This window comes from Etheostoma spectabile, chromosome 24 (assembly GCF_008692095.1).
Source record: "Etheostoma spectabile isolate EspeVRDwgs_2016 chromosome 24, UIUC_Espe_1.0, whole genome shotgun sequence".
In the NCBI taxonomy this organism is placed as follows: domain Eukaryota; kingdom Metazoa; phylum Chordata; class Actinopteri; order Perciformes; family Percidae; genus Etheostoma; species Etheostoma spectabile.
In genome coordinates this window covers 3,495,871-3,517,278 of record NC_045756.1, presented here as the reverse complement: position 1 = coordinate 3,517,278, position 21,408 = coordinate 3,495,871, and the positions used below count along the sequence as shown (strand labels likewise).

Sequence of the window (21,408 nt, the reverse complement as noted above, 5' to 3'; positions counted from 1 at the left end):
ATATTCCAGCTATACTATTTCATAATTAAGAATTACATAACAGATAAATAAAAGGATAACTGGAATTACAAAATTGGCCAACTATAAGGTTTTTGAAACTTTTTGCTAAAGTGAAAAGGAAACGACATTAACATTTCATCTGTAATAGCTTTAACTCATTATCATTCCTATTCTGTGTTTCTCATAGCTGACATATTGGTCATATCAGTAGGGGTAGGGAAAAACTGATACAGCATAGTATCGCAATATTTTCATGGATGCCAAGTATCAACATTTTATTATATATGTGTTGGTCTGCTCGACAAACAAAATTTAAAGTGAGATGAAGATAAAGAGATGACAAAGTTTTTCTTTATTTGACATTATTTGAAGTTGGAAAAAAGGTAATAAATTGCAAAATACTGCAGAATATTGTAATATGTTTAAAATCGCAATGAGATCGTATGATGACATTAAGTATATTAATATATTGTCGTGGAGCCTCTGGTGATTCCCACCCCTACCTATCAGCTAGTTGTTGTGCATTATATTTGATCCAATTTTTAATTATGAGCAATCTTGCAAGGGTGAGTAAAAATAAATAGACGCCCTCCTGGAGAGGGCCTTTCCTGTTAGAACACCCTCCATTCCAAAAACGTCCCCTTCCCCCACTAATCATCGGCCTAAAGTCCCCTAGTTTCATAAAATGTTGTTGACCCGACATCATTTCCAGCTCAGGTCCAGCTGGTATCCACCTGGGCAGAGGTCTGATCACCAGTGTGGCTGTGTTGATGCTGCTGTTATGGTGATTTGATTCCAGATTACATGTTTTCTTGGCACACAGACAGCGTCTGGTCCTCCGAGTCAGAGTCCTTGGTGATTACTACAGTTAAAACTGCAGTAAATACTGACAGACGGGCCAAATTCAATCCAACAACGCGTTGCTAAAATGTCCTTGTCTGAGCTCGGCTGTGTTCAAATACACCACTAGATGTCATCAGAAAGCCTTTAGAAACCCTTTCCACCTGTTTTTCTGGAGGAATACCATCCAGTAAATATGGAGACACACATTGTGCATAAAGTACTACTGTGGATGCTTTTACAAAACGCTGTTCACTGACATAAATTAAATGAAGATTAGGTTTTCTCCGAGGCAGTAGAGAATGCAAGGCCACACAAACACCCACACATGCAAACATATCAGCACTTATCTGCTGCTGTAAACAGGAAGTAACACTGGACAGTGAGTGTGTATTAACCTGTGCAGATGAAGCTGGGGCTGCCGCCGTGGATCAGGTCATCGTTATCGGGCAGGATGAACGGACAGCTCTGCTGGACTTCCAGACAGTACTGGTGGCACGGTACCTTCCTCTGACAGGACAGCTGGGTGGTGGGGAAATACTGAGCGCACAGCCAGGGCTTATATGCTGTCTGAGGAGGAAGAAGAAGAAGAGGAGAGGACATTAATATATGCTGGTTCATGATTCACTTGAGGAACGGTGAAAGTTGTTTGGCTCTGCTGGCTCTTAGGCTTCCCTCTGTTAACAATAGATGTGTACAACCCAACACATTGAGCTGTAAAGTTGTAAAGCTGTAAAAACCACTGAGCATCACAGACACTTTCCCAAAATGGATACCAAGGCACTTCATGCATTAATGAAAGCTCAAGAGATATTAACCAAGGCAAGTCTGTTAGCAGAGCCTCTGGAATATTGAATCAATCTAACTGCAGAGCAGTAGCAAACAGAAAGTAAACCAAATATAGTGTATTGATTTGCTCATTTATGGGCTATGGATTGTGAGAGGCCGCTGCAGCAGGTAGTAGATGTAGAACATTTCCCAGTAACTTTTACTATTATAAAGGCAAAAGGCACTTTAACACCAGACTTGGGCTGCAACTAACTAACAATTAACGTGCTGGCTATTTTCTCAATTAATAACATTTGGTATACAAAATGGCAGAAGACAGCGAAAAATGCAATTCAAATTGTGTTGTGGTGGTCATCAAATTCAAGATATTGTCCTCTTCCAAATTATATTTGCTGTAGTTCAGTGAGAGGCAGAATGTAATACAAAATGCACAGACGTATGTGCATAAGGAGACAGATGGTGACATGTAATAGGCAAAGCCCCAGGCTTGGAAAGCTTAGCAAAACAAAATGAACCAAGGGCAAATCACAGTCTGGATTCATTCTCATTTTTCGCTATTTCGTCGAGTGCTTTTGGGATTGACTGGGATGATGAAGTTACAGCAAAAAGCACAAGCAATCCAAGCTACAAAGACTGTAATCAAAGGTGTTATGAACCCCCCCTCCTTCAAAACTCTGTCTGGTTAGGTTATAAATGGGCAATGTGAACCTAAATAAAGTTTATACAAAGGGCTACAAGCAACAACAACAAAAAAGCAACAGCTCAAATCTTGGATCAGATAAAAACACTTTACTTTTTACTATGTTCCAGTAGAATACATGACCCTTTTTAGTTTACTGGGTGTCTATACTATTATTTTTAATCATATACTGTACACATATGACATAAACAATTTCTTTATGATAAGGTTCCCCTCTATTGCTTATAATAATTAAAACAAAAAACCCTGGGCCCCTTGTTAACTTCCTGTCAGTTGATGTCATTTACATACACTGCAACAGGAAATTAACTTGGGGCCATTTAGAATGTTTATGTTCATATCTGTGGAAAGGTCTGGACACTGGGACATATTCAGTTGAAAAATTGTCAAAAACGGTTGCAGCAACTAGGCTTAACTGGACCTTTAACTTTACTAGACCTTAAATTAACATATAAAACAGCAATAAACACAAATACAAGGATTATATGCTTCAATTTATGAAAAATGAGACCAAACTGTTAAATAACGTAGCTGTTAGAACACGGAAAAGTCTGACCTACTGAACTGTAAAAACAGGAAATGAAGTAGTGTGTGAAGCGGGCTAGCCTGTGTCAGGAATATTAGACCTACATGTATAATATTTGAGTCTTTGAGCTCTTTAGCAGCTTTGATGTTTAACATGTTCACCGTCTTGGTATAGCATGTTAGCATGCTAACATTGGCTGATTAGCAACAACATTGCACAAATGAGACTATACTAATCAACAAATGTTGCAAATTAGCAAGTGTGTCAGTGCTTGTTAGCAGCATTTGCTAGAGCTAAACTGCAAGAATGGCCGAAAAGTCACCTATATAACTAATTCATTTTTCGGTATTAATGTATCCTCCATTAACTACTATTACGGTTTCTATTCCAATGCAAGCTACAGAAAACGTATGCCTTTGCACAAACACACCTTTGCATCGTTGTACTGAAGTTTGTGGCTACCTATTGGCCGACATATAGGCAGATATATGTGTAATGGCTGTTAGATGACACATACTCTGCGCTGGCAAGCTACAGTGAGATGATTTCATGTTTTCACCCACATGAAGGAGTGAACATGTCATTCTGTGTAATCCACCAGTAGATATTCATGTGCAACCCACACACAAGGTTACTGTATTGTCAACATCAGCAACTTGGACTGCTTACGTCATCCTATTAGTCGACTGTTTCTCCTGTAACCGGATGGCAACACATTATGTCACCTATTGTCTTGCAGAAAATTAGTAAGATGAGCCAGGGAAAGGTCTGTCCATTAAATAATAGAGGAAATGTGCTGCTATTAAGTGATGAAGGATGTTAAGAGAGTCATTTGCCTACCTGACACATAGGGGTACAACAGCCATTTCCAAGTCATGAATCACAGACCAAACAAGCCATTAGTGGCAATCAGGTAATTTTCAAGAGGGAGAATATTAAAAGGTTCAGCACAGAGAGAGTTTGACTCATGCAAAAGACATATTTTGCAAGAAACATGTGTTGTTTAAAAGCATTTGAAAACTTGGGTTCATATCCTAAGTGCCTATTTCTTTACAAATTAAATATTCTCAACTAGATATGCAACAATCAAAGTAAAAGTTTCTTAGTTATTATTTATTAAGAGTTCACATAAACTCATTAAAGAAAGGACAAAAACACAAATACAGAAATCCCTCATGTGAAATAACTGCTCAAACTTTTTCCAAAAATGTCAGACCTCATTGTTCATAGTTTGCAGATAATTGAGAAAATAGGTTTTTAAGGCTTCTAAAGTAATAGTATGAGATCTTATAGAAACATACCTTTTGTTTTGCAGCTGAAAACCTTTTTTGTCACAGAATCAAGCCAACTGTTCCTGTTTGTTGCTAACATTTAGCTTGTGCATTGATAGCCACCTCCAGAAACATTACAACAAACCCAAAACCAAAGAAGAGTCACAGTAGGGAGAACACAGCACACAGTTAATTATCCCCTGTGTTATTTAACCACAGAGAAACATCTATAGCTGGAGCTGGGGTAGTTATTGTGGTTTCACAGTGCCATGGATGTTTGGTTAAATTACATCCAGGAACTCCACAACACTTCAACGGTAAATGTGCCCTTCCTCCAACCTCCAATGCATGTTCAAATCCTGAGAATTCACACGCAGGTCTGATTTAGGCCTGCACGATACTGGAAAAAACGGACATTACGATATATATTGCAATATGAAAAAAGAAAAAGTCATTTTTAAAAGATGACATAAATAGCTCTATTTGGTAATAATAAGTCATTCTCGACTACAGCAGTGAGGGAGTGCATCTACATAGAAGATAAAAATGAAAAGGTTTTCCAATGTGAACCATTCTTTGTTGAACTTTAAAGCTCTACAAACACCAAAGCATGTAAGTGCTGTGACTAACGTTACTCTTCTAAAGTGATTTTTGAGGGAAATTAGATATGGGCACCATTGTATTCATATAGTACTATCAATCCAGGCTAAAGTGTATGACAATGACTGCATATTGCTTCCTCTAAATTCCAGGTTGTGGTCGACTGGCGGGGCCAGCTCGTTAGTTTGATAAATTGATCAGACCTGCATGTCACGCGCACAAGCAACAAACTCTGTGTATCCAAGAACAATTAAATCAGTGGAAATGATGTTAGATCAGACACAGACTTCTGTAGTAGATTAGTGTTACGTTTCCAGTGTCGCGGCTCCAAAGGGCCAGTTTACTGGCAGTTTACTTTTCTATCAAACAGCAAAAAAGTTTTAATGTCAACATCGCAACGTCCTGCGATGTGATCGCGCATGCGCACATCGCAATGTCAATGCTAAAGCACATTATCGTTCAGCCAAGAGCCATAGAGATGTCTTTCTCCATCACTCTGGTTCAGCCCTAGTCTGATTTGTGTCCTGTTTAGACCGAGATACAAAGATAACAAACACTGCACAAGCAATTATAATAATTATAATAATTTGATCATGGTGATGGTGATGAGAATGATAATGATGAGAACAGCGTGGACCTGAATGCTTTGCCAAATCAAATATATTCCAGACACGTATGACTTCCTGTTCATACAGTATGAGTGTGGAATAAACTGTACTGTAGTGGTTAAATCCTCTAAACTGTTTTCCAGGAAATACACTCATCCTTCAACAACAACAAAAAGGTCAACGTGGTTTTAGTGCCTTGATCGGAGTCCTGTCTCCATTTTAACTCGGGTTATGCTTGTGTTCAGGGTTGTCAGACTAGGGGGGGGGGGGGGGGGGGAAGGGGACTGAGTACCCAGGGCCCTCATATGAGGACGGCCCAAAAAGATGGTAGAATAAATAGCTGTGGATGTGGGGAGGGGCCCATAGAAAATGCCCTTCCACAGGGCCAAGAATTTTGTGCTACCTCCCAGCTCATGGTGCAATGTTAACAATGTTTCTCTGTGTATATTCTGTCTTAAGAAACATGTTCACTCAAACGGTAGCGGCTACACGTCTTTGTATGTTCGAGGGTAATTTGGATAAATCACACCGACGGTTTAATTCCCATGGTCCTCTGCTTTTGGCACCAGTGATCTCGCAATAATGGGTCTCTACAGCTGAATGAGTAGAGGAGAAACTGGCTCAAGGCCAAGATGAAATCACCCAGATCATCGATTACATTTGTGTTTTAAGAGTTTGGGGTATTCTGTGGTGGTCAGAGGTGTTAAATCCATGACTGGGGATTTTCAGTGTGGCGACTCCCTGTCTGCATAAATGAGTGCTGTTAAATACGCGATGATTTAGCATAAATTCTTGCCAGCCGTGAGATAATCTGTCTAGGGATGCTGCGGCTATCAAAAGAGAACCAAAACAATACGATACGCAGTCAGACAGGAAATCTGGGTCCTCCTGAAGATGTATGCTGGCAGTTGCCAAGGTAACAGCTTTTTCTGCTTTTCATTAGAGCTCAGTGGGTACTGCCCCACTCTCTGTTGGTTTTCTTGTTTGTGTGCACATGTTTAAGCGTGCAACCGTGTGTGCGCGCGTAAATGTGTGCGTGCGTGTGCTCAGCGTGAAAAGGGAAGCGTATGAGAGCAAATTGAGTTAGTCAGGAAGCAGGCCTGGAGTCTGATTTGATCAGCCTAATGTGTGATCAGTGTGAATGGAACCTGGCACTCAAAAAGCCTCCGTCGCCATGCAGCTTAGTCGGCTTCAAACAATGTACTGAAGCCCAGAGACACAGACAGGAAAGACACCAAGCTGGCGACCATTTCCACCGGGGCTTTATGCCTGCAGCCGATTTCAGCCCCAGCCTGGTCCTTTGTACACCCCCCCCCCCCCCCCCTCTAGGTGTTACACCGACCAACATTTCAAATCCTAGATTCCAAAGATGAAATCCATGCGACCCTGATGTTTTGGATATTTACATTAACGCAAAAAGATGTAAAACACACCAATAAGACATTTTCTGCCAGTGCTTACATGCAAATCTTTTGAAGCCTAAAAATATCATTCGAAAAATTAAGATTCAAACACTGACGCTTTGGCAGATAAGTGTCAGCAGCGCTGGCATCTGAATTTCACCACGGTGATTATTACTATTATATAAGAGGCAGACTGTGGAACAAGTCATGGACTGCTTCAGATTTTCCGTATGCATGTCGTCCTCTTCCCAGCCAGGACACACTATTCAGAACTTCAGATAAATAACTCTTGGTTTGCAGTATAAATGACTTTTTCTTTAATATTTTGTTAATTAACTTCAACCCTTTAACATCAGCCCTTGATATCGTTTTTTGCCAAAAACACATCAGAACCTCAGACTTTCGTCCAATCTGAACTAGAGCAAGGAAATGTAAGGAAATATAAAGTAAAGTGACATTGCAGCTGTTATAAAAAGGATAAAAACATTTTGGGACATATTTGGGGAAACAGCGTCTACGTTTCACGCAGTAAAGGGAAGCGAGTTGACCTAGCTGGAGTGGAAGCTGCTCACTACAACTTGAAAGTGAAAGCTAGTTAGCCTAGCTCGGTAATGGTAGGTCAGATTGCCACTTGACAGTACTTTTTATCCATGTTAACCAAACACCTGCTAAGTCATCGACAGCTCCCACACACTCTGTAATGTTGGAGCCAGTGTTAGCTGTCTCTCTTTCATGGTTTCAACTGAAGTGATGACAAATGACCAGATTGTCAAAACACACAGCAATGAGTAAGTCGACCTGTAGCCTATTGTACAGAGTCACCGGGTAAGGTGTGTTTGAATCACAGATGGGACAGAGCTACGGCTTTGCCAGCTAACAACCAGCGACAACATCAAGCACTAATCAAATTACCAGGACCAGCATCTTCAGTCACCACCAAAAATGTATCATATCATCATATAACACTAATATGGCAGCACTATCACCACAAAGATAAGTACAACTTAAATGTCTTTTTCCTCTTTTTTTTGAAAAATACAAATTTAACCAAAACAAACCCGTCAAAACAAACACTATATATATATATATATATATATATATATATATATATATATATATATATATAGAGAGAGAGAGAGAGAGAGAGAGAGAGAGAGAGAGAGAGAGAGAGATGTTGCAATGGCGGATCCAAGGGCTTATTATTAGGGGGACTAGATCCCCCCTGGGCAGTGACAAATGGAATATATATGTTAACACTGCAAAGATAAAAAGATAAAAGATAAAGTATCTGTTAAAGATACTTTAATTTTGAGTTCAATTTAAATGCTTGTAGTTTATGTTCCTGCCTGGCGCATAAGGTACTTGTGTATGTGTGTGGGGGGGCATCAATCAGTCTGAGAGCGAAAAACATTCTCAAATCAAACGGTGGAGCAACCAGCATTCACGTCCCAACGGGGAGTGTGTGTACTGATGTTGCAACCAGCAGGTAGCAAGCTCTCCTACATGTAAAAGGATGAGGAGAATTACTGGGCTTTTTTGGTGTGTGCTGCAATATAAATTTGCATCTGCAGAGAGAGTAATGTCACGTTAATGATGTAATGAGATGACCCTTGTTTAATACTGCAAGGAACTTCTCTGTGCTTGGCTTCAGGGGGATCCACAGCTCAGCTTAGATGGATACCATTGGTTATTGGTCATTCCACCAGCATCCAGCAGTTCACAGCAGCGGTCGTCTCAGGCTGACAGTTCCTGTAAATCTGACATGCAAAGCAGCTCTTTCTCTGCTTCTCTGCTTCGTCGTTGGCGCAGGGCTTCCCCTCACCGTTCCCATTCACATGCCTGTCATCTGACACAGGGAGGACTGTGGGAGAGCTTGTCTGCAGACAAGAGGAGCCACTGAGCAGCAGAGAAATGTAAGTGTTTTGCTCAATAAATATTCATTCAGTAGAAAAATTACCAACACCGTGATGAAAATGTCAAACTGAAATTACAGCAGCTGGAACATAAAAATCTAGAAGACACACTGACTGACAACCAGACCTTTTTTTAAACGTGTTCATCTGTTACAAAATAACCTCAATCTGCTGTCATCATTTGAGTTATTTTTAACAGTTTATAGCAAAGCTAAAATGGGATGAATGACTTGAAATTGTCCATGCATCGAAGCTGATTACTGGGAAGACATTTGTATCGGGACAAATTAAACAACCGCTCAACCCTTGAGTATACACGTCTATACGGGCACGGCATCTTCTGACCACCCAGCCGGACCAGCTGGACCAAGCACCAGGAGGCCGAGGAGAGGGAGGAGAGCCGGGGTAAAAGCTAGGCTGGCCCAGCGGTTTTTGTTTTGTTTTTCCTGTGTAGCATTAAGGAACAACTAAGGACAAAGGACATGAGTGGATATATATTACACATAAACGTATGTATGGATTTGTATGTTCATATATATGTATGCATGTAAGTACAGAGTTCTTTTGATGTATTACATAAATTAAAATAAAATGATTTAAGGTTATAGAACTTGTCCGGATATGGTTAATGTTGTGTTAAACTGATGACAGTAAAAAAAAATGATGTAGTTTATTTGCAAATTATACCCATTTGTTTTATTGCTCAGAAGTGCAGACCCAGACTAGCTGTTCCCAGTCTTTATGCTAAAACTAAAACTAACTAACTAACTAACTAACTAACTAAGCTAACCTTCTCTAGCTCCAAGTCAGCCAAGTCAATTGCATGTATATAGCCATGTGTATGGAATAAACAACCTAATAAAATTACAGGATGGACGATTGTGATGACAAAATTAAACATAGAATGTAAACACTAGTGCATAGACCACAGAGTGGTATCAATCACCTCATCTAATTATTGTCAACAAGTGTAAAGGGGATTCCCCAAAATGTCATACTCCCAGTATCTTTTTGGGCGTGCAACTCTTCATATTTATAGCGTTATTTGTCTGAGTTGGTGCTCCTCTGGTTTTTAAATGTCTGTGTAAGAAGTTCCCAATGCTTTTAAGTAAATTGGGTGTGTTAATTATGATTCATAATGATGTCTAAGGTATATGTACAGTGATGTAACACCAAAACAAAAAGCCATAAAACCCCAAATTCAGCCAGTGTCGGTCTATCCTTGAACTGTACTTCCCAAACCAGTCAGCAAGTTAACTGTACTCATGTTTGTTTAAACATGAGTACAGGTCCCAGGTATGTGAAAACTTTTACTCAACACACCTTTAAGTGTCAACCCATTCTTCTTTCCTCAGCAGGACGCTGTCACACATACACACCAGCTATGAAGTGGAATGACGGTGACGGCTATAAAAAGCACATGAGTCAGCTGCAGAGTGAGATCCCAGCTAGAAGCTGAATGACACAGATTACTGCTACTCGCACAAATCACGGCTGCGGGAGGACAAGAAGTAGCTCTTACACTACCTGGGCTATGTTCTTTGTTTGACAAGAGTTATTTCTAATGCTCTGTGTGCGCAAAACATAAATTCCTGATACTGAAAACCCTCAAATTAGGACATTAAACAAGGAAATCAAGATGGGTTAGCCTGGTCTATTTCAAGAGAAGGAGCACTTACATATATTACACACACACACACACACACACACACACACACACACACACACACACACACACACACACACACACACACACACACACACACACACACACACACACACACACACACACACACACACACACACACACACACCATTAAAAGAAACACTGACAGAATGTTGTTGACAGGATTTGGATGCACTCACAACTCAAATCTCAATGGCCGCCTCGGGTCACTGACGCAACCCTTGGATAATCCATCAGGACAGGGATGCCCGTCATCCTGCAGTGATGTCCGCACTCATTACATCCCATTCCCCGGTGATGTAACGTACAGTATCAAGGAGCCGTATGTGTGCTTCTGGAAAATGACACTCCGAGGCACAGCGTTTTCATCAAATGATTTGGTTTGCAATCTCAGTGCAACTCTTGTTTGTATGTTCACAGTGTCATCTGCTACCAATGAGGGCTCTCTGGGAGAAACAGAGGGGTCAAAGAGGAGCTGCAGTGGAGAAACTACACATTTTACAAGGTCTTATGTCAGTTTAGTTTTTGAATAACATTCTGGCAAGTGATGGCCTAAGTGTTTGAAACTGGAAGGGGGATTCAGTCGGAGCTATAGTTATAGTTTTTGTTAATGACACACAATACCTTATTAAAAAAAAGTAATTATAATGACCTTATGTACCTGAACCCACACAGAGAGACACAAAGTGTACATCTTGCTTTTGGAAACATTGGAACAAATGTCTGCATGTGTTTTAATCCCCTTGAACTTCAATTTACATCACTTTTTTTGTCTTCTGTGTTGTTGTTTTTATTATATTTATATACTGTAACATTTATGGAAGTGTTAACGGCTCGCATAGGTGGAGCCCCGGGAAGGACTCTGGCCACTTGGCGCAGCATTGCTGAGTCCTTAAAGTCTATGCTGTGAATTTCTGCTGCAGCCTTTTCTTTTCTTTTGTTTGCATTTGTGATTGGTCCCTTGTCTTGTGTCTGTCTGTGTGTGTGTGTCTGTTTCTGCACGTGTTGTTTTGTCCCCCTCCCTCCAGTTTTTCCTCTCTGGGTTTTTGTGGCCCTGGGATGCGTTCCTATGTCCCAGTGTGTTGTTTGTAACTATTCGTGAAAGTTATGTTTTCTGAATATAAAATACTAAAAACAAAAAAATTTGATCACAAAAAAACATTTAGATACTGATATGGCCCTGTGTGTCTGAAACAGAGTTGAATTGAATTGAATACAATGAGCGACACCTCTAACACAGGAAAGGTAACTGACACTCCACACACTGAAAAAGCATCACAAAACAGCCCTATAGCTCAGGAGGCGTTTAAGGACTTCTTCAGTCTGGAAAGCATTCATGTTAATACGTGGCAATTCACACAATCTATTTTAGGAGTCCGCCGCTTACATGTGTGGCTTCATACACACGAGGGATTCACAGGAAATGATGTTAACAATTGATCCATCATAATTCCCTGATTGGAAAGCAAGGGACAACCTGAGTTTAGGCAATAAAAATAAACTTGACTTTTCATCAAATTGAACAGTCTCTGTGGTTTTAACAAACTGCAAAATTGTGTACTTTTTTTCCCCAATTGCGCAAATAATTGATCTTTTAAAAACGCATGCTCCCCTGGGTCCAGTCTCCTTAAGCCCAGTGTGCAACCCTAACATGTTTTCCTTTCAATCTCAAGTATCTCCACTCCTTAAATGTTTTTATGGCTGTGAATAAACGTTCCGAACGCAAACACAAGTACAAAAAAAACACAAAATGAGAGCCATGTGAATTTCTTACAAGCCAACACGTCTGAAAGAACAAAGTTTAAAGGTGAAAACGTTAAATTATGATTATTGATCCATTCATTGTACTGACAGGCCTCCAGAGTTTCAGCGTCTCTAATTGTGGCTACAGTGGTTGCTCTTCAGAAAACTAAATGGCAGGGATATCCCCATACAATATGAGTGTTGAAGATTCAATGTATACTGCCATTCCTAAGTGATTTAATACTGTACTATGACTGAATATTATTATTTTTTATGATTTATTTTAGAACAGTTGAAACAGATTTCAGATACTTGAAAATATGTCCTCTTGATTTTTGTAATAGAGCTTTAGTGATAAAGCTGATGTTTGCCTTTCAAATCTTAAAAACCAAGACAGCACCAGACCAACACACCTTGTGACATTTGGTTAGTGCTCCATCAATCGTATTGACAGGCCTGCAGAAGATTCCAGAAACCCTGAACCCTTTCACTGGAAATGCCCTTTAAAGCACACGGCATTATGGGACGTCAGAGCATGGATCCACCCATCAGGACATGAAGACAACGATGGTACTCATTTCCCTGAACCATGTTTTGTAGATAAATTCTGAGAAAACATGAATGAATGCCGTGTCATGAATGTGTATGGCAGGATTTGTTTTCAGCCTGGTTTGGCGTGCAGGTGCAGCACTGAATCGGTTAGATTACAAAACAGGTAGATCTAAGAATTGGCTTTTCCCACATTTCCCGCTGTGGGGAAACGGTGCTAAATTCACAATGGATACTGTTTTCCAGATTTGGTTTCATGTTGAGTAGATTAAGCGGTGCCCTGGCCGCAGGATCCCTGTCGGCACAGTTCCAGCGCTGCAGATCTCTGTCACAAAGGTTTAAATAATTCATTTTCAGCTGGATCAGAGCTCTGGGAGGCTGCTGAATAGGTCAGGGTGGCTCTGCTTTCTCTATTGATGAAGAGCCTGTTGACCGCAGGAGGCTCGACCCATAAGCCCAGGACATATTGACTTCCTCCTCCTCCTCCTCTTCCTCCTCCTCTCCCCAAGATGTCGCGCCACGATAAACACAGCCAGATAAATGCTGAGTGGGGGCTTTGAAACACAAGAACCAAAACAAACTGGACTGAGCTCAGCTGTACTATCAACTGCAGCACTCATTTATCCTTAGTCTGGATCAACGGATGTATACATTTTCCAGGATAAAGGCTGACAGGTAACACTTTTCTTGAAGTTTTCTACATAAGAGTGACATAACACTGTCATGAGCAAAATCACGTTTAACCATGTCTCCAGCTATTTTAACCCAAGTCCAGACAATGTTTGACAAAGCTCCTACTCAAAAAGCGATATTACCAAAATTTCATTTCAGACATTTATTTGCTATTGTAATCATATCTAACCTAAGACTTTGGTTAACTCATTTCAAGCACCAAAACAATCCGTGAGTTAAGGTTTGTTTTCAAAAGAGATTTGAGGACTTTCAAAAAGTGAACATCCACGTTTCATCTTTAGCGCCAAATTATCTCGTTTCACATTGCTCCGGAAAGAAATGTGGGCGCCACTATACAGAAAGTTTGTTTTGAACATCCTGATGTGAAACAAAATGGGATCAGTTTAATGTAAATACCCTGTAAAGGTAAATATGAGAAGATATGTGAAAATGCCCTTAGACCTAGGAGGGTTAAATAGCTCAGGTTACTGTATTGTGTCAACCGTTAACTTCATTTAATATTGAAGATAAAGAAATGCAAACCACCCAGAGTGTTTTTTTCCTCCTATCCCAGAATGTGTCTGTGGTGTAGCCTGACCTTACTGGCAACGTGAGACTAATTGATCCTCACCTCAACACTAGATGTCTGTAAGCTGACTTGCACTGACATAAACCAGAATTCAAAGTAGTCCACACGTCATGATATAGATATCAACAATAACAACAAAAATGATCATTGGTGTGCACTTTCTGCAACAAGATAGAAAATAATGGTTTTTTTCTCAAATTCTGTGTTAGTACATGATGACTTCATGTAAATCCGAGCATACAGTATGTACTGTAGCTTTACACAGCTCCAACCTGAGCGGGTCTAATCAGCCGCACGACTCACAACACCTGTGTCGGTATGCAGTGCCTTCAATCTATAATAATGTATCATAACAAAGTAGCAAAAGTAGAAGTATAAAGCAGCAAAAGATCAAAATGCAACACAGAGGTGCACAATTTTTATCTCGAGACATAGTCATATATCTGGGAACAAGATAATATTATGTCTTTATAATCTTCATGAATGTTTACTAACTCTCGTGATTCCCAAAAATGAAATTACTGTTGTTGGAATGCAGAGAATGTAATTTGGTGGTATCATTCACTGTGCTGACCCTCTACGATTTGGTGTTGTGAGAAAAAAAAAGCAAATGAGCGGAATGACGTCACTCATGGCTTTTCAAGGTAAGTACTGTAAATGACAATAGTTATCCGCCAACCTGCGGGGGGAGAGCAATCAGCAGAAAGATGTATTGGCCTGGAAGGAAGTGAAAATGTGAAAGATCACTGTCAGAGTAATGGAGGGCAGATAACTGGGGACAAGACCACGATCCTTATGTAACACTGTCAGGAGGAACATTTATCTGCCACTGCCTAAGAAAGCGCGAGGGTGTCATCATCATTAAATCAGATAAACAGGAAAGAGAATACAGCTCACTCTCTCAAACACCAGTTCAGTGAAAGGAATAAGTGGTAAGCGTGCCTCCAATTCATGCATGGGGCTAGGAACAAGGTGGATTGGACAAATTAAAACTGGTGGTGGTGGAACAGGAGAAGTCTAAACGCCAAAAGATCTTTAAGTAAGTTTGAAATAAAACGAACTCTGGTATATTATACTCAGAGATGTTAATAAAGGCTATCCAGGAACGTATCGTTAATAAACAAGGACAAAGGGAAAGTTAAACAGCCAAGAGGCCTCTACTGTATTTCCGCCCACAAGCTCCTGAGAAGATACTTGCCCTCCTCCTGCCATCTCTGCAGTCAACACCACGGCCTTGTGACTGTGTAAGAACGCCTCTGATATCTCTGGGACATACAAGGGCTGTTTCTGAGCGTTAAACAGGATCTATTAGCACGGAGAAAGGAGCGTCCCCATTTAACATCTTCCGTTATAACGGAGCTGTGTGAAGAGCGGGGAGAGGGGGTGTCAGAGCGCTGCAGAGCGGCTCTCGACTCAGGTGGCCACTTGGCAGATCAGATGTGCGGATTTGGAAGAGAGGTCACGCAGGAGCAACATCAGGACTGTGGATGTACCAGGTGGCTCTGATAATAGTCTGACATCCTCTGTCTCCGCTCGATTCACGCTAAATGGAGCAGCTCTCTCAGACAGATCAATGCACACCTTAGAACCCTCTGGCCAGGCGTGAACACGACATATTTATACGACATGTTTATTATGTTAATATTTAATTATGATCTACTGCACTGTTCAATCCCTGCACTGTTCCCTTTTGCACTATTACCATTCCACACAGTCTACCATAGTACCTTACCTTATCATGGTCATTGCATTTCTGTGATGATTTATATTTTTCTTCTTATGTACAGTATATGTGATATATGTGTGTATATGTGTTTGTTGAGTTATGGTTGTCTTGCTACTGGATAGCTAAAATTTCCTTTGGGATGAGTACAGTATCATTCTATCTATCTATCTATCTATCTATCTATCTATCTATCTATCTATCTATCTATCTATCTATCTATCTATCTATTGATATTGGACCATTCTGCAAAATCCTGCAACACATTCAGTTCAAGTCTTTTTTTTCCATTTGCCAACCTTTGAAAACAATTCCCTTTCTATAATATCTGTGCATGGCAACTATGATACGGTTACATACAATATTTAACAAGCTTGCTGTATTTTAAATTGTGTCACTATGTGTCACACTCGTATTAATGATTCCTTGGTCCTAATATTGTTATTGTTAGGACAAAATTAGGCGAAATTGCATTAGTGGAGTATGCTCAATCTGCAGATTCTGCTGAAATTGAACAGTCTGATTCCATTTAAATCACTTTAAATGCCTTCTTCATGAGTCCATGTATTGTGCATTTTTACTTACCATGTACAGTCATTTTATGTATTATGATTTCAAAAGTATATGTAATCAGGGCGTCATTGGAAAAGAGAACTTGCTCTCAATTGGCCCTCCCTAATAAAGATGATAAAGTGATATATGTTCTGACTTTTATGCAATGAGCAGTATTTATTACCGGGTATCATCACTCACTTCCTAAATTAAAAGCAAAACAAATGAATGTTTGCATGCTTACAGTTTCCACTTTTGCAAGTGGACTTGTATCTGTGGGCAGAACACCACAAGTAGAGAGGAATTATCTGTTAACTACGAGGAGCAACACTCCTCAAAGGACAGGATATCACAGTAACATCTTATCTTAACTAGAATATGGTTATGTTCTCTTCAAAAAACTGCTCTTAGCTGTTTAAGACAACATACAGATTCACTGTGAAGTATTCTTACAGAAAGAACAAGTAACCATGGATTATATTGCAAACGAGGAAGTTCTGCAATGTGAACATTGTATAACATGGAACAATATTATAAACACATGCAAGGTTTTGGTTTGGTCTCACACAAAGGAAGCAACAAAGGCTTCTTTTACTCCCACAGGAAACAGTATGTTCCCTGTATGTGTTATTTTATAACATCATTGTCTAACTCAAATTATTTGAATCTGAAAACCTTTTTGCTTATAATGTACTTTCTATGCAGACTTGCCTTCTGTGCAATTCATTGTTTTTCAGTGTTTTCTATGTTTACGCAGCCTTACCTTAAGCTAAAAACTACACTGTCAAAAGGAATGCATCATTATAAAAGAAAATCTCACTGAGTCTGAATAAGTCCATCTTTGCAAAACTTCCATCACTGAAATAAGTCCAAAACGTTTTTTTTTCTTCGTTTTGCTGATGATATCCTATATTTGAAAAGGCTTAAACTAACAATTATGTATCTACTAACACGCATTGTGTCCAAAGCCTGATATATCTTGTTCCTTATGCCATAGAGCTCCATTGTTGTTCAGAAACGATAAAAAACAAACTCATTGAGCCACACTGTTGCACCCGGTACCATGAACATACACACTGTAGTTCATTTTGACTCAATCACACACACACACACCATCCTGCTGCCCCAAATACTCACTAGAACACCAAATGTGGATTAATCCGCCGCTGTAAATAGTCCCTGCACTACTTACTCCTGTTTCAGTAAAATTTTCTAAAAACCACAGCGGTTAGCTCTTTCATGACAAAGACTGAGATTGATGGATTCAGTAGGAACCAGTGGGCCTGGGGATGACTGCAACGGTGTAAGAAAGTTTTCAGACACAGACTAATACATGAGATTTGTTGACAATATGGCTCTGTTTGGACTGGCATACATTGTTCAAGAAGAAATAATAAAAGTGAAATTACAATAGGAGACTGAAACATCAATTAAAGAGAGGCAATTAGCATCACACGCCTTCAAAACTACACATCCTAAAAATATAAAAATATCATTATTAGGTCCAATATTTTTTTAAATAGCCAGAGCCAGGGAAGGACAGTAATGTTCATGTCTAATGGCCATGGAAATGGGAGGGAAGGAGCAGGTTAGTTACAACTAATGGGCAGCCTGTTTAGATAGGCCAACCTGTTTGGCCAGGTAAACAAAGTCTACCATCAAAAAGTCTCTGCCAAGGCCATGAGTAGAAACAAAGTTAAAAGGAGGCAGGACAACGAGCTGGTGATAAAGGCCGAAATATTGGACAAAGGCCCCATCCCAGTTGCATTCCTTACATCGCAAGCCTCGAGTACTGTCTATTAGCAGACGACACGTGGATTATTTAAGCCACACTCTAATGGAAGTAGAAGTTAACTGTGAGACTTTATTTTGTTGACGTTTCTCTCCTATTTCCTGTTCTTATTTTATTTATCTCCTTTCATTAATGATGTAAGATGATGTAAATTGAGCAGCTTTTCAATAGACTGAAATCTTACGTTAGCAATTAGACTGCCCGGCCAACAATACATTAACTTATTGCGTGAGACAGGAGCGTACATCACACTTTGAGCAACGGATGGAAAGACCAGTACAATAGTGCTGTTAGGCTCACTGCGCTCTCATAAATAAATGTCCAATGACTGACATTTCATTTACCAGGATAAACATCGTCCTCAATCATCCTAATGGGCCACACAGAGCTTAACAGAGATCCAAACGCAACCTTTTACCTAGTCCACTGTATACATGCACACCTGGCCTGAAAAAGCTTTCAAAAAGAGCACATGAAGAAAGAGGTACTTTACTGGGGAATAAGGACAAGGCACATAATCCCATTAGTGCCAAGTGGTGGGGAATTCAAACGTGATCATCTGAAAGCAGCCCACAGGATGTCTGAGTTACTTAGTCATCAGTTTTCATATCTGAAACCACCAGCTATGGACAATGCTGCCCCCTGAATAACGACACAAAACCCTGCCCCTGCATTTTCTACTCTCAACTTGTGGCTGGGATATGCATTCAGGCGTATACTGTATCCCTCTAAATATAATCCATTCAAATACCTATCCAGACAATAGGACTGTTAGACTAATTCATGTCATGCCTATAAATAAATGAAGGTATTAGTCTGACCCTTAGGTGTTTCACACACAGGAAAAAAAAAACATCCTGCTTGCTACATCTTAATTTTCTCACAATTATGAAGGCAAATTAATTGTTTTTTACTATAATTACATTTTGATTGTGCCAGGAGAACAGCTTTGCAACTAAATGCAATTCATCTCCAGAGAGGATATATATTTTAAAAAAGTGTCATTTTAACACGTTTGTGTGTTTTTGTGTCTGTGTGTTTGTGTTGTCTTTGGGGCAAGATGTCACTCAATAAATGCAAAAAGGAGGAAAAGGGATACTCCACAATTCTTACACATTAAGATCATATTTAACATGTAACCGTTGTATAATGTCCTTTGTGGCTTTAAGTCTGTGAAAAACATAAAGTCTCAAACTCAATTCAAGATAATGTCGTCAAGTCAAAGTCGACATAACCCTGATGATGACATTAGGGTTATGACTAAGTGGGTTTGAGACTTCAAATCTGCAAAAGAAAGACTGCATTATGGAGTTGAGACTGGAGTTTTAGAGACATGTCCATTTCCCAGGCACGGAGGTCCAAAAAAAGAGACCACTGAGTTGCATTTTGGGAAATATATATACATATATATACATATACATATATATACTTGCACAAGAGTCTACAGTGATGCTAGCAAGCTGTACTGAGGCACAACAGTGCTTTTAGCTGAACATCAGCATGCTAACATGCTCACAATGCCAATGCTAACTTGAAGATCTTCAGCAGGTATACGTCTCCCATGCATGCTAACATTTGCTAATTAGCAGTAAACACAAAGCTGAGGCTGATGGGAAGGTCATTAGTTTAACACAGACAATCTAGCTAAAATTACAGCCTTTAACTTTGATTGACATCATTACTGTATGCCAGAGATATTACTTCACATGTCACCTATAATGGAAATGGCACCGAGGTTAAATGAGGCCTATTAATCCACGTAACCCACACCAACCCCCTTTTCACTGGTGCGGTTTCCCTCCCTCCTCCAGCCCTGCTGTTATCTCATGTGATCTGATCTGCTCGCTGTACAGTGGTTCACAGTTGAAACAACATGGAAGCCCTGCCGTGCACTGCAGCAGCTAGCCTCCCCTCTCTGTCCCTGCCTCATTAGCATGCCGCGCAGGGATCTGCCCATTCATAAAAGGGCTGTCGTGGAGTGGGCCAGGCATCCTGAAGGGACAAAACCCTCTCCAAGGTCAGCATTCATCACCGCTGCAGGAAGACACAATGGCGGAAATCACACGTGTGAGCGCTTCCGTTCGCAACCAGGACGGGTGAACGATGCAATGCAACAATCTGTCGTTTATTAAGGCACACAAGGCTCAGTGAGACTGGAGCAGACACACACAATGTCGGCTAATAAGAATAATGAATAAAAGACTAAGGAAGCAATTTCTTTTTTTAAACACGAGTGATCACAGGATATTCATGCAGATGAGATAAAGCACATTATTACTGTCAGATAACTGATAGATTTGGGGATGAGAGTCTGTGCATCCATGTCTTGTTGTCAAGTGGGATGTACTGTGGGATAGGCGAGGGAGCAAATCAAAGCTACAGTGGCACCCGTATGTGAGCCACTTCCACCCTATGAACCATCTGCTAACCACTGCTGGTGTGTTTACACACAAAACACTGGAGTACAAAGAATACAACTGCACTGAACCATGAGTGATGAATCTGCATGGAAATATTGGCCCTTCACATGAAAGGATGGCTAGATACAGTATATTACTGTTTGACTGATTACATATTTACTTTAGAGCTGGTCAATATGCTGTATAAGAAAACTTAATATTAATTTTAGTACAAAATGTTTGGCCAGTTTTTCCACAAGCATCAATGGATTTATGATTTATCTGTATGTGAGGAACTTTTTTTTTCTTCAGAAAACAATTATGCAATTCCATTGTAACAAGACTGCGAGTCTCCAGCCTTGCTAGAGCTCTGTGCTAGAGCTATCTGTACTTTGAGCTAAATGCTAACGTCAGCATGCTAACATGCTCACAGGGACAATGCTAACACAATGATGCTTAGCAGATATGCTTACGATGTTACTCATCTTAGTTTAGCATGGTAACATGCTAACATTTGCTAATTAGCAGTATACAGTACAGTTGAGTCTGATGGGAATGGCATTAGTTTTACAGGTATTTTTTAAGATTTTGACCAGAGGACACTAGCCAGATGGCACTAGAGGAAAGGTCAATGGATCACCAACATTGTCACAAATCATGTAGGTCAATACCAAATTTCATAGCAATTCATTTAATGGTTGTTGAGATATTTCAGACTATACCATGCTGCAAGCTAAAAATGACAGATTAATCGATTGCCTTTTCTGTGTCATTTCGGTGGGATTCAGTAGAAAAGACACATTTGTTCATCTAAATATGGAGCAAAAGCCATTTCCAAACCCTGAGAGGAAAATGCATTACTTCACAAGGCTCCATTTGTGTTTAGATTTAGCTTCAGGGCCCCCCATCTGAGAACTGATATCGTTCTTGCTACACATCATTTACCGCTGAATTGCAAAACTGTCCATATTGTAGATAACAGATGAAGAGGGAGCAACTTCAACACTGGTCTATCTAAACTGTACACACACACACACACACACACACACACA

At 40.0% G+C, this 21,408-nt stretch overlaps 1 protein-coding gene across 1 annotated transcript in view; it reads right to left on the bottom strand.

The window, feature by feature from the left end:
• Positions 1–21,408, bottom strand: part of nalf1a (NALCN channel auxiliary factor 1a) — a 31,383-nt gene that overhangs the window by 3,360 nt on the left and 6,615 nt on the right. The window contains exon 2 of the mRNA XM_032506172.1: positions 1,239–1,410. Within this exon, the coding sequence (XP_032362063.1) occupies positions 1,239–1,410 (172 nt within the window). The remainder of the gene's footprint in view (positions 1–1,238; positions 1,411–21,408) is intronic.